At 37.5% G+C, this 14,933-nt stretch overlaps 1 protein-coding gene across 2 annotated transcripts in view; it reads right to left on the bottom strand.

Moving 5' to 3' along the window:
- The window catches only part of CDH13 (cadherin 13), a 454,402-nt gene that overhangs the window by 296,480 nt on the left and 142,989 nt on the right, over nucleotides 1-14,933 (bottom strand). For both annotated transcript variants that reach the window (XM_062007637.1, XM_062007636.1), the window contains exon 3: nucleotides 1,318-1,526. In XM_062007637.1, the coding sequence (XP_061863621.1) occupies nucleotides 1,318-1,526 (209 nt within the window). The remainder of the gene's footprint in view (nucleotides 1-1,317; nucleotides 1,527-14,933) is intronic.

The raw sequence follows: 14,933 nt of genomic DNA, 5'->3' as shown, positions 1-14,933 counted from the left end.
CTAAAATTTCAAAATCTGGAATGAGAACAAAATCTTTTGAACACTGTTGGGAATGCACCAAAAGGAGTATGCCCTGCAAGTGTGAGACAAAGGACAGCCCATGCCCAGCACCTGCAAGTGCAGCTTTCCTACTCTGAATTTGGCAGTGCATGGTCCTAAATCGCCAGCTCCACCATGTAAAAGACTCTCTGAAGTATGACCTTGTTAAAATTTCACTTTGTGAAGAAACAGCATATTAAAATAAAATCAAATTCCATTTAAGTGTTCTGATCAGCTCTCTGCAGTTCCATATTGTGGTACTTTCTTTCCCGCTGGCAATATATATTCATATCACACGTTACTTAAAGTGCAGATTCAAACCTTTCCCTCAGCTACAGACTCACAGAAGTTTGTTCAGCCTCTCCTCTAAAGCTAGATTTTCTTAAAAAAAGAACCAAGACTTAAGGTAGACTAAGCTATTGTTAGAAATATAATGAGAAAGTTAGCTGATGAAAGTCTAAGTACCAAATAAGACAATGACCAGTCATTTTTAGCATGGTCTCTTCATACCTCCTTGAAGTCATAGGTTTGCAAAGGTAACAGGCTTAATTGTATAGTAGGCCACTATCTTGTTTCTCTTTTAAACATCTTGCCACAGAAAGGAAGATAATCTCATATTTCCTTTTGTTGCATTCATGGGTGTGAAATAAACAATTTGCCAAGCACTTTTTCCTTGTTGTATGAGGTTAATATTACAATGAAATACAGAAGTAGAAAAGAAAGGAAGTGTCATTCAGTGGACAGAGTGGAACAAAAATCACTAGTGCATGCAGACCATAAATTTATGCTGTGCTTTGTCTGCAGATATTTCTATAGTTTAACACATAACAATATCCAATAAGCAGACCTATATGAAAATTTAAATTCCACAGCACAGATTTCATTCCCTTGTAGACTTGGAGCAAATGTGAAGCTTTTGTAAGTTCTAAATAAGGTATTTAGACTATGGTTTTCCATTTTCAGTGGCAGCCAAACTGTGGTTGTCTGGTGCAATGTACACCAGAACAACCAGCTAATTTTGATACATTGGCTCTTTCATTTGAATAAATTCTTTATGATTGTTTAGCATTTACATGAAAAATGTAATAAATACATCTCTCAAAACCTGGAAGACTTGTATTTTAAGTTAACTAAGTCCTAAAACATTATGGCAGTATCTGAAGACCAATTTTGATCTATGTTAACATACTAAAACTGCTTACAGTCCTAGATGACACATGTGAATATCTAGCAGCATTTCCTCAGCACTTTCCTCCTTGTCTTTTGTATTTATCTTACCTTTAATGCACCATGTTTTTCATTTGCTCCAACAATCAAAATTTCTGCCATATCCTCAGCATGCTCAGACCGCGCGTGGACAAACAAGGCTCTGCCAGCTTCTGATACATTCTTTAGCGCAACTAAAGACCCATCACGTTCCACCTTAAAGTCTGGGTTAGAAACTTCGAAGTTCAATTTGTTATTCCCCTTGCAGTCATCAAATTTCACTGGGGGGAAAAAAGAAGAAACACAATTATAAGTATCCATTTTGGAATACAGACTTCAAACATCTCTACGTTATTGGCTTATGTACAGATCTCGGGAAGAAATATCTCCAAATCTAAAGGGAAAAACTTTCAAAGAAGCTTTATTGTTTGTGTGACTATAATTCAGAGAAATTATATGAATACGCACTTTCAGAAAGATAAGAGATTTTGACCATGCTAATTGGGAAGGTAGGAGGTAAACAAAACACTTTGGACATGAATATTGTGTGATCACTCGGATCAAATGCACAAAATGCACACTTAGTTCTACAAAGTGGCCAGTAGCAGCAGAGACCTCGTTATCCTCATCATAACCTGAGATCTCTAAAGGCTCTTCTTCTGGCAAAGTGGTTTCAGATAGTTAGAAAATCTTTATGCTTGGAATTGATTGTTTGCAAAATGTTCAACCTCAGTTCCTACTGCAGAAGTGTCACATAAGAGAAAAACATAACTACTAACTGCCAGGATTGTGATACAGTTCATGAGCTGCACTATCAGTAAATTAAAGATTATGAGAACTTAAACAGTAGCTGTCAATAATCTTGTTTCACTGCATATGGAAAAATTAAAATGTTTGGGAAGGTTGGCATAATGAGAAAAATGTCTCTAAAGTACAAAATTTTGAGACTCAAGCTCCTTCTCCAAGTCCAGCAGATTCATTTTACACAAAATACTGGAAAAAAACAGTGATGTAACTACCAGCTCTATGAATAAGAAATCTTGCAATTTCTAAGCAAATTTTCCAGGTTTTGATGTCTCTGAACAATATGTTTGCATGAGAAGGTTGGTTTGTTTTCTTTTCAATCTGTTCTGTGTCCCCCACATGCTCCCTGAATTACTGCTGCTGTAGACTTTCCACTTATCTGTATACTCTCACTACTTTGATTTTACATTTCATATCTATTGGATCTTTAAAAACTGCATTACACTTTCAGAAATAACTACAGGAATGGATACAGACAACAGAAGATCAAAGATAATGTAATTTTACCGAAAATATAGCACTTTGCATAATTAAATTCACTGTATTTACTTTTTTTTATTGGGTCACTGTTTTTAAAGGAAAAAAAAAAAATCATCCCAGATTCTCTTACAGCCTGGTCAATAGCTAAGCTTTTCCTGACTATGTAATCCCTATAACTGGTCTTAAAGGACAGAATCTTTTAGTGAATGGCCACACAACAGTCCTGAGAAGTTACATAGAAGATCTCTTCATCAAATTTTGTATCTATTTCCAAACGTATCAACTTGAAGACAGGGTTGCCAGATCTCATTGAGCATTCACTGGGCTTGTATCCCAAAATAGAATCACTACCAGGAAGAAGGAACTTTTAATAGTTCCTGAATTTCCATACAACTCCATTTTCTGATGAGAAAGGATAAATTAAAAACTAACCAAAAGCAAAATAATCAAATGTCCAAACTTTGGAATAAGGTACAGAACATGAGACATGGGACATTATTTGTTAAATCGACAGTGCTGAGTTGACCTTGGGCTGTATCCATATGCTCACCCAGCCACTCTTTCTCCTCCTCCTCAACAGAACAGAGGGAGAAAATACGATGAAAAAGCTCACAAGTCAAAATCAGAGTATGGAGATCACTTACCAATTACCATCACTGGCAAAGCAGATTTGAAATCAGGGTAAATGAATTTATTGCCAATTAAAATAGATTTGGATGGTGAGAAAAAGACAACAATAAAACCAGACTGTCCCTCCTCACCACACCACACCCCACCACTGCTCCGTCACCCTCTTTCCCCAGGCTCAGCTTCACTCCTCCATTCCCAGCAACTCTGCCTCCTCTCCCTGGGCAACACAGGGGGATGGGGAACAGGGGGTTATGATCAGTACCCTGCAGCTCCTCTCTGCAGCTCTTCCCTCCTCGCACTTTTCACCTGCCCAAAGTGAGTTCCACCCCGGCTGCAGCTTCCCTCGGGACAAACTCACCTGCTTCCGTGTGGGGTCCTGCAGGGGCGCAGGGATCCCTGAAGCCCTTCCTCCTCTTTCATCTCCTCCTCCCCCATCCCTGGGGTTCATGCTGTTCTCTCTCACTCTTCCCCTCACTCCCAGGCAGTGTTTGGCCCCTTTCTTAGACACTTCCACAGAGGCACCACCTGCCTCTCTGATGGGCTCAGCTGTGCCCTGGGCTGAGGCACCTGTGGAACCACCTGGAACCACTTGTGTCTGGCACGGGGTTGCCCCCTCTCCTCACAGAGGCCCCGTGGCCCCTGCCACCAGTACCCACTACATCAACAAAGGCATTAGGAGTGGTTTAGAAAGAATGGAGTTGTGATCCTATGAATTTGCACCTGACTAACCTCTTACTGAGAGAAGTCCAAAACTCTACAGTCATCACAGTCTTCTGCATAAAAATTACCCCAGCACCTGAAGGATCTGCTTCTGTACGAGTTTTAGGCTTGCTTACATACTTTTAACTAAAATCTGCTCTCATTTCTTCTGCTTTACTTGAGGGCAAGAGAACTATCCTTGGATTCACAGTGGGATAACAAACCAGAATTTCTTCAGTCTATTTTGCCATTTCACTGAATTTTGCTGAAAGCAATAGAGATTATAAATAGAATAGAAACAAAAAGCTCTTTCCCCTCAGATACTCCAGTCCCTCCAGACAAACCTATCTTGGTCTGTCACGTCACAGACCCCTGCTTGCAAAGTCTGACATTGCAGCAGAAGCAGACAGGAGGTGGAGGAAACACAGAAATTGGAAGCAGCAGCAGTTTGAAATGATTTTGCAGTGCTCAGATTGTGCTGGTCTCCACACTACTCCCCGAGGCCAAGAACTGCTCACAGAACAGGTCGTGTGCTCACAGTAGGATTTTGATGGAAGGCTCTCTGTCAGCAAGGCCTCCCTGGTGGAAAACCACCCATTGCAGTTTATGTTAGTGATATGACAGGCATTTTAACAGATTCAATGCAATCTCCTAAAAGCTGTCAACTCACGAAAAAGACAAAATTTTCCTGTCACCACAAATGTGGGAAGTGGAAATTCTCTATACTAATCACTGTATAGGTTGCAGCCCTGATAAATTACAAGTAGATCCTCTTTCAACTTATTATTTTCCTTCCTTTAAAAGAGAAACAAAACCCAAACCAAAAACCCAAGTGTTAAACAGGGTCTTAAGAAGATAACTTGTTATATTGAATAAAGACATGCCTCTCCATCAAAAACTGCTGGTGATCTACTGTCTATTAAATAGCCTACAACTGGAAACACTTGGTATCACTTTCTGAGAAATTAATTTTGTTGAGAAGTCAAAAGTATTAAAAAAAATCTAACAAAACTGTGATAAAGTAATTGCTTAAATATCATAGCTCAGAAATATAGTATCATCCAATCAAACACTACAGGTCACATTCAAAAAGAAGCCATATTGTGGGGTAAAGCTGGCTGGGAGTACACTGCTCCTACATTGCTGCTTGGCATTCAAAAACCTTGAGATTCCTGCATTACTGCCATCTGCATGTATTGCAGAAGTCCAAAGACCACGTGCAGATTCAACACATGGAATCAGGAGAAGTACTTACATCTATACTCTATGTTCCCCTGAAGTTATGAATTTGACACTTTTAGACCTTTTATATTTTGCTCATCTATTGACCTTGCTTTATGAAACCCTGCAACTTTTTCCAACAAGGGCACAAGCTGAATTGCATGAAAGTAAAACGCTATTTTCTTACCATAATCTCATCCAAAAGCACTGATGCTTTCAATTCCCAATTCTACCACAGAAACAAGAGTGTTTGACGAGGTTAATAGCAAGGAGAGGGAAAGAAAATGAAAAGGCTCTGACAAGTACTGATATGTAGGAGAGAAATTAGAAGTAGGTGGAAGGAGATGAAGCGATCATAAGGATAGAGAACATTGAAGATTATTTGGACCAAGGGCCAACAGAGATGAAACTGAAGGCAATTGTTATGAGAGTTGAAGAGAACTGCAGTCTTGCCTTAGATAAAATCCTTAGTCTGAAGTTAGGTGCAAATGTGAACTTGACCAAAATGATGATGTCTCCTGAACCAAGATGACCAGGGAACATGGCACAAGATTGCATTGCATTCCCACTCATTCTCACAAAGCCCTGCACTAGTTATGTTTGCTTCCTTAAACTCATGTGGCTTCTGGGGAAAAGCCAATGCAGACATGCAAAACTTAGAGTACTTAAGCTGCCTGTACCAGACTGAGTAGTAGCTACATAGCCTAAGGTATCAGCCCTGGCACTGACCACACTTTCTTGCCCTGCCAGGCACACAAAACAGATCCAGTTTCAGCTTCATCAGCTGTCCCACCTGTGGCATTACACCTATCTCAAACTTAGACATTGCTGATGGTCCAAATAAAAGAACACAGCCCACTAAATATAGAGCAAATAGGATTTTTGGTTCTTATTCTCTGGTGAAGAAAATTTGCTTTGTACACAAAGTCTGTGTACAATTCTTTGCGTAAAAACTATAAAGAGTGATGAATTAATCCTTCCTCAGGTCCTTCAAGTACTAAGCAGTGTGATGAGAAACTACACAGGGTTTTGTGGATATCAGTTATGAGGAAGTTCAGATGGATATTGAAGAAAACTTTCCAGCTGACCATTGAAACAAGGTGCTGAGGACATTGCAGGGTTTTAACATGAGGTTAATCAAATATCAGCTTCATTCATAATCACTCCAGACCATTTTCAGTACCTGACCCTGCTTCAAATCAAAGATGTACTAGATAGCACCTTAAAGTCTTTCCCATCCATAAAAGTTCTACGTTCAAGTAATTTCCCTGTCCTTTCAGGTCTATATTAGGCCTAGAGATACCAGGTTCATTCAGTAAAAAAAAAATCCTAAAGAAATACAGTGAAGTAACCACTGTGTCTTACTACACAGTTCACTCATCTAGCTAGGTCCTGGACACCGAGCTCTCTCCAAAGACTGAAAGAAATTTGGGCACGGAACTGAGTACAAGATGAGCAAGTAGATGTAAGAAAGCAGAAAATAGCTCAAACTGTTCCATTGAGAAGTTTCTTAAATGGTCAGAAGTGCCAGGTTTCAAGAAGGTATGGATGTTTCTTTTCAGAAATAAAACACCCCATTACAAAGACTTCTTCCAATAAGATATTTTCAGATTTGTATTTAAACAATCCCCACATACCAAAAAAAGAAAAGCAGTTAGCAAAACCTGTGTCATTTGGATGGATAGTGTGTGTGTTCTAAGGAGTTTGACAAGGTTCACAGAGAGAAGAGATCAAACCATCTGTAAGTCTGCCTAAAATGAAAAGGTGGTCTCCCAATATTATAAGCATTGCTTGGTAACCATGATGATGTGTGATTCTTATGACGTATGATGATGTTTATTATGTTCATGCAACTGTCAGAGACATGAGGTGTGTGGAAAGCAGTGAAACAGATAATTGACACTACTCATACTACCCAGGCTGCATTACAAGAGATTGGACAAATGGCAGCCTGATGAGAGTGGCCACACACACTAAAACCTCACATGTCCTCCTGCATGCTCACTTGGTTTTAGAGCTTAAGGAGTTTAACTAGATTGTGAGCTCTTCAGAGCAAAGACTGCTTTGTGTTGGTACAGCATTTGCAACAAAATCATTAGTGTTTGATGCTCAAGGTGCTACAGAAGTACAAAAAATTCATAATAGTAACCATTTAACTGTAGTAAACTGAAATTTTGGTAATGCTACACCAGACATGGCTACTGGTTGTGTCTCATTGTCAAGAACTCAATAGGCAGTTAAAATAATGATCTAATATTTATTTACATGAAAACCGAGTTCTTCACTTATTGATGCATATATGACTCTCTTGATGTTCCTATTCATGCTCCAGCTGCCAAAAGAACATCTTTATTGTGCTTAATATGCCACATGCTATGAGACAGGCTCCAAAACTCCATACGAGCAAAATGAAAACACTGCCAACCATCTCTCAATGAAAAACAACATGTACGTCACTCATCACCCTCTGTTCATTTCTCAGCCTCCTGTGTTAGACTTTCACTCTTTTCTGTAAGAAGGCACATTCACATGTGAATTGTACAGAGTATTTTTGTCCATCAAGTGGTATTTATTATACCTGCATGCACCTCAAGGTTTTAATCACTTTGATGTTATTGTGATCAAAGGGCTTGTTGGAAAAAGGATTCTTGCCCAAGATCACAAGTCCATTACTACAGTGATGGGAAACTGAAGTTGTGATTGGAAATATTACCCTTTATAGATCTCAGCAAGATATTATAAATTCCTGGGATTCATCACTTCAGTGCCTCCCACTCTCACTGTTATGACATACCACATATGGGAGGTTTCTGCACAACTGTGATATTTATGATAATGAACCACAGATGTTTAAAGCACATCATTTTAAAACATTGAAAAGGTTAGCAGTTGGGTTTCTTGTAAACTATAAAAAAGAAAATAAGCTGAAATAGATTTCTTATATACAAAAGCATGTATTAGGCTGATATATCCCTCTTTTAAAGTGACTTTTTTCCAAGTTTAATTCTCAGACATCTAATTTGTTTCAAACATAAATAAAGAATCTGTCATTTTCTCTCTGACAAAATCATTGCAAAGGGATTTTGAATAGTTAAATATAGATATCGATCTACAAGCATACAAAAAACTTACTCTGGATGTCTATGTCCAAGTATTTGTATTTTTATGTTAATGATAGCTACCAAAAAATTACTCCTCAGTGAGGAAATTTTGCATTGAAAATACACACAAAAACACAGAATCAATTGCTCTGCCAAAGAAGATTAATATTCTTTTTGTAAAAACAACCTAGCCTTGTTCAAATTGGTGGGAATTACAGCATGAAGTGAACATTATCCTCTGCATTTTTTCTTATCCTTTTTAACAAGTCCCTTTAGATCATCCTGAAACCACAAGTCACAAGTTGTAGCTTTGAGAGGTCTAGAGATGCAAGAAAACTACAAGAAAACTACATTACAGCTGCACAAAGGCAACTTAACTTTCCAACCTTCCCTGCTCAATATTAGCAAAAGAGAAGACAGAGAGAAACTGGCAAAGCTGAGCTTCATTAACTATCAAGGGAGAATTTTGATGGTTGAGGCAAATGGAAGTGCTTCTGAGTGCTGCTGTATATGAAAATTCATGAGGTATGGTGACCTAGCAAAGCTCTTGTAGCAATAAATATTGACGCTGAATTAAAGTAGCAGTAATTAAGGAGATGGTAACAGGCCCTCACGTGACAGTGTTCTTCATACTGCCTGGCTCTGGCAAGGGGTGTCACTCAGCAGCCCAAAACTAACAGAAATGCAAAGCATTATGAGTCTTCAAGAGATGAATTATCCTGTCAGTGCGGGGAGAATGAAATCTACCTGGAACCAACATATTTGGACAACCTAAATCCATCCAAGAACAGAAAGGGAAATTGTTACAACAGCTAATGACACAGGCAGCTGAGAAATGAAAGAAATATTGCTTTTCAAGCATACAATATTGTCTATTAAGAGAAATAGCTTCTCTTGCTTTCTTTGAGATGCCTTCAATATCATTTCTGGAACATGAGTTCTGTCAAGGAGCCCACGGCATGTTTATTTCCGCTGTTTATCTGCAAGAATATCTGAACAACAGAATTAAAAAGAATAGAGAGAACAATGCTGCCCCATGACACTCTTGAGGGCAGACTAAGATCCAGACAAGACACTGTTATCAGTGAAGTCAGGTTGTTCCTTAAAGAAATGAGGTTATTTTATATCTAAAAGTACTCTAGAAATGATGGATTGGTGGCTTAGAGAAGCTCCAAGCACGACTAAAATATTTCTTTACACATAAAAAAAATCTTTCTGAATATTTTAGAAAATGAACAAATTTATGACAATCTTTTTGATGGTTTTTTAAACAGTTCAGTGCTAAATTCTAGGTCTGCAACAGAACTGCTATAGAATTATTCTTAAAAAGAAAATTGAACAAGCACTAGTAGGTTATTATCTCCCTCTGCATGTTTATGATTCTTTTGTATCTATATAATTTCTTTATGTACCCATGAAGTAAATTATAATGATGACTTATTTAGCATCCAAATAGTCAAAAACTGCAGCGACATGACCAGCAACACAATGATCTTCAAAATATTGCAAGAATTGCTTAATACAAACACACATCTGTATCTGATATCTGTGGAAGAACAAATTGTAAATAGATTATGTCCTTGCACACTCTTATCTACAAAACCAAACTGGTTTTGCTGTTTGTTGTCTCAATTAGGGCAAAATATCTAATCAAGTGTAATGAGTTGTTTTCAGCCAGAAGTTGTCTTGACTGACTCAGTACAATACAGACTCTTTATTGACTGATCTTTTAGGTCAGAGACTACATTGAGGCATGGTAACATTGCAGCCTCTGCTGAAAGCCCCAGTGAAAGATTATTATTTCAACAAAAAAGTGATGGCAGCGAGTGTCTTTTAAAAAGTCAAAACTTTAAATGTTATATCACTGTCATTGATCTTCTGAGCACAACACAGAGCTCAGTTTAAATGGAGCTACCCTCGCTTTTGTAAATGCAGAGGATACAAACTGATACTGCATTTGTGGAGCTACTGTTGCATCCGTGGAGGAAGATGACATTTCACTGTCAACACTGCCTTGCTTCTGAAGAGCCTAAATGACCTGAAGCCCAGAAGCAATATGCAGTAAAGACTCTTTTTAACTTTGCTAGCGTCGTTAGCTTCAATGAAGGATTTTTCCCCATTGCAATACAAATGATCAATATTATTCCATTTTAGCAGATTTACATAACATTTTGCTAAGAACCCCAGGAGAACATAGGATGGAATTAACTTTACATTCTTTCAAAATCTTCACTGGCTGAGTCAGAGACACAAGCAGACAGAATCAAAGACATTGAAATGTATTCAATATGTTGTGGCTCTGCAAATTGCTATGAGAAGTTTGTCGATATGAAATTGATTGTATCCTATAGAGGAGAAATGAGAGAGAAGGCTTGAGTTTGTACAAGAATTCCCAGTGGGATATAATGGATTATTTCCTTTGAATGCTGTCTGAATAGAGCATGAAGTGGCAATATACTACTGACCATGAATTTTCTTGGCTTCTGCACAAGCACACATCTGATCTTTGAGCAATCACCCTAAGTGCTACTGAAACCAAATTTCGTGATATATGTAATTTATTGAAAACTAATCAGTTGAGGTTGTATTCAGGAGAAGAAACAATGTCCCAGGAGATTTAACTATGTAAACAAATTGCTACCAGCCCATGTCAAAAAGTAACAACAGGCAATCATTCACAGGAAATAACTACAGTGCAACAAGCACAAAAAGTACCTTATTTATGCCAGTATGTGTTTAAAATGCCTCCAAAGCCACAAATTTATTTAGTAAGGGTTTTCAGTTAACTACACAATCAGCCATGGGTCATGGGGACTTTTTTCCCCTCAAGTTCACAATTAAAACTGCTTGTCTTCAAGGGCAGCTTGCTATAATTACAGTGATCTGTCATGTCTTAATGTGATCTGTCATAACATCTTGTTTACTTTTTTAATTATTTTTTCAATGGCAAAAGCTTCTGTCAACAGTCAGCTCAGGCCGTTTACTCACAGAACTCAATCACTGGGGGATGGAAGAAGACATTACTCTTCTTTAAAAAAAAATATCCTTTGTCCTGTACCAAATCCATGGCAGTCACTCAAACCCTATATACTTGTTTTTTCAGAAAGGGGATGTGCCATGTGCAACTAATTTCCAATAGTAGGAGTTTGTTTCAGAAATAGGGAATGACGCATCTTTTACAATACATAAAAGGAAATGAGAGTGAGTAATAAATCCCCTGTGTAATATTTTCCTTTCAAAATGGATACTGTAGGTTGCTGGCCTGTTTTCCCAGCTGCTGAATGAGTAATGTTATGCCTGAAAATCTGCTCAATCCATTTATTCAGTGGATTGTTCAACTTTCCCAGTGAAAAACTGAAACAAAGTTCCTCCTTTTTCCAGGGGAAATCTTTTGCCTTCTCATCTTCTCTGTCAATGAACCTGACAGAGAAATAACAATTTCTTTTAGTGCTTTTTACCAAACTCTCTCAAGTGAATTCTCTCAACCTTTTTTTTAAGAGACTTCCATTGAAAGTTGGTTTTTTGCAGATATATCTGAGAAATACACAAAACTCATTCTCGTTTTCAGCCCTCAGTCTAAGACTTGGGATATTAAAATACAGCCCTCAGACACAATTTCTGAATAGCTTTTCAGAATGCCTTCAAATATCTAAATTGCATATAAATTTTCAAAATTAGTTGGCAGATAAGCTCTTGTTTTACTCAAGTATCAAGGCAATTCCAACACATAAATCATTCTATAAACCATGGAAAAACCAACTACTTAATTGCCATCTGCTGAAGTACAAAACTTCCAAGATAAACGAGAAGACACCACACAAAACTCTGCTGGATTTTAAACTTGCTAAACTTATCATCATCTCTTTCAAACAATATAAGAGCTTCACTAACTGTTATAGAACCGAATAACCTTGGTTTGAATTTTGACTCTCACACTAAGATCAGAAAAGTAGCACTGCTGAGAACAATGTAATTAAAATTGCACCATGTAATCTTGCTCTGCACAGTCGTTCCCAGAACACTCTCTATTCACATCAAACACAGGCTTTTATGCTTTAAAGAAAGACAAGCTTTGGCATCTTCCACAAAAGAATTGACCTGAGGGAAAGTATATTCTGTCAGTCAGGATCACTTATAAGCAACCTGAAATTTGTTTACATAGATAAACCAAGGAAAGAACATCAGGCTACTGAAGTTTCTGCAGCTTTTTAACAACTAAGAAACAATGACAAAAACAAACAGGTAACAAGTACAGCCAATAGTGTTTGTTTATTGAGCCAGGTGACACTGCTATTCACACTTGCTACTTAAACAGGTGGCATTGTTGCATGTGCTCACATTTAAGCAAGTAACACTGCATATGAAGCAAACAACAGTGCAAACCTAGGTAACACAACCTACGTTTCAAACATACAGTATGACTGATAGTGCCATTCATCTGCTTGTTGATTTCCAAAGGTGGATACCCACTTTCATTTAGCACTGTGTACATAATGCTACCAGCATTGTGTGCAACAATGAAACCATAAGCTAAGGCTGAGATCAGCACCACATCCAAGTCTTTTTGTCACCTTCAGGGTCAGCTCCAGAGCTGACAGTTTCTGCAGAAAGCTGTAACTGATGAATAGAATTTTTCCTTGTATTAAACTCTATATTCAACAAAAGAGTGCAATGAAAAGCTATCTGAGTCAACATCCTGGATATGAACACCCACAACTGGGACTCTTTGTAGTAAAAAGCATTAGATGGAAAATGAAAACAGAACATCTCTAATGTGGAGAATCAAGATATTAGACTGCCCATGTAGATAATATTTCTTTAAAGTTATATAGTTTTATTTTATTTCTATATTTCTTATTAGGATCACATCTATTTTCATCTGGTGAGCACACTGGAGATAGATCAGACAATATGGTCTCCTACCACACAAAATTACAATACTAACCTCGTTGTCAATATATACCTAAAATTTTATTACCAACTGCTCCCTTAGATGTAATAAATTACAGCTATCCCTAAGCTATGTGAATTCCACAAACCATCACCTTGTGTTGCCAATTCAACAAAATTTGCCAATCATTCAGTGGCAAATCTATGTCCACTCAATTTATTTTCTCAAACTTAATATTTGTTTTCATTTTTCCATGTCAAAGAGATGTAAAAAGCATGATACTCCTCTTCCTCCCCTTTCTGTCTCCCTAGACTTGGTATAGGTATCATTAGTTGCAAATGCTCTGATGACTATACTGAGGATTAATGACACAAATTTGCTACACTATCACCTGATTTTATTAGAATGCAGAAACCTTAGCATATCTGTTTGAATAACTGTCTCTTTTCTTTCACATTAGAATAACTATAATGATTACAATGCTTATGAAGTTTAAAGAGGTATGATAATAATCAGTCAATCTTTACTTTGCTTCTGGTTATAAACCCATTAAAAAAACTCAACCACTAAATCCGTGCATTTTTCCAGCTCATGTCCCCTTCCAAAGCATTAGTCTCTTGTGACAAATGCAGCACCATCCTTCTGTACATGGATATACCTCATTTGTGTTGCACCTTGCTAATGGCTACAATAATGACAAACAGACTTCATTTGGTAAATGCGATTTGCAGAAAGTTTAAGCGACACAATGTTATATATTTATACACATGGCTGCTTAGCAACTTTGTAGTAGTTATCTCCAGGAACTGAGGTGTAAATAAAGAACTATGCTATATCAGAGAGCGCAAATGAGATACTTATAGATTTAGAAACAGAAGGGTTATCAGAATTCATCACCCAGCAACAAATATAAGATCATCAGCTCTCCTGTCTAGCAAGCATTTAGCAAGAAATTATTATAAACTCAGTTAACTAGTAAGTTAACTCAGTAGTTTGAAGTTTAAATTACTTCGACATTAATTCCATTTAACTCAGTGCTTCTGTAGACTGTGTTTGCATTTTAGCACATTCTTTATTCTGGAATAAACAGTTGCCATTCACTCATCAACAGATGGGTCACATTCAGAAGATGACAAATGCTAAGGAAATGAAAATATAGAAATGCCATACACTTTCTTATGGTTCTCAGGAAAACAAGAATGGTTACATAATGCATGTAAATACAATGCACAGAAGCGATTCTGAGAACATGCTGAGAGCCCTGCAGACGCCGAGAATGTAATCAAACTGTAGTGTCAACATGGTTTCCACTATGCAACTTTGGAGATGATTCCAGTACAAAAGATTGGGTTTACAACTTCACGCTTGTCTTAAACATTTCAAAGTGATGGATGCAATTATTCACTAGAGTCATTTAACAATAGACTAGAACTCGCATCAATGAATGTTAACTAAAAGAGATGAGTTTTTAAGTACCAAAGGCTTTGTGTATTCAGCCTGCTAGACGACTTTCATTCCCTCCCTCCTCTTCTCTCTCCCTTCACTGTTTTGCATAAATACTCTATTATTATAAACTCCCAGTGTCTTGAAACTGATGATACACATTATTGTATAGGCAGTGTCTGTTATGTGTTTCAATGTTGAGTGATATAGGTGTAACACTACCATCAGACTTTAAAGTTGCTCATCTCACATTATTTTGCAAAAGTAAATTCTTCATCATCACCTCCAAGACCATTGTCCTGCAAACCTCTTTATTGAAGTTTCCTCACAAAGCTCAAGGCTAAACAAAACTAGATTTCATTACAACTCAAAGAGATGTCCACTAATGTTTTGAAATTCTGTCAGGGACAGGACTAGAA

This window comes from Colius striatus, chromosome 14 (genome assembly GCF_028858725.1).
Source record: "Colius striatus isolate bColStr4 chromosome 14, bColStr4.1.hap1, whole genome shotgun sequence".
NCBI classification, from domain to species: domain Eukaryota; kingdom Metazoa; phylum Chordata; class Aves; order Coliiformes; family Coliidae; genus Colius; species Colius striatus.
This window is presented reverse-complemented; position numbering and strand designations above follow the sequence as displayed.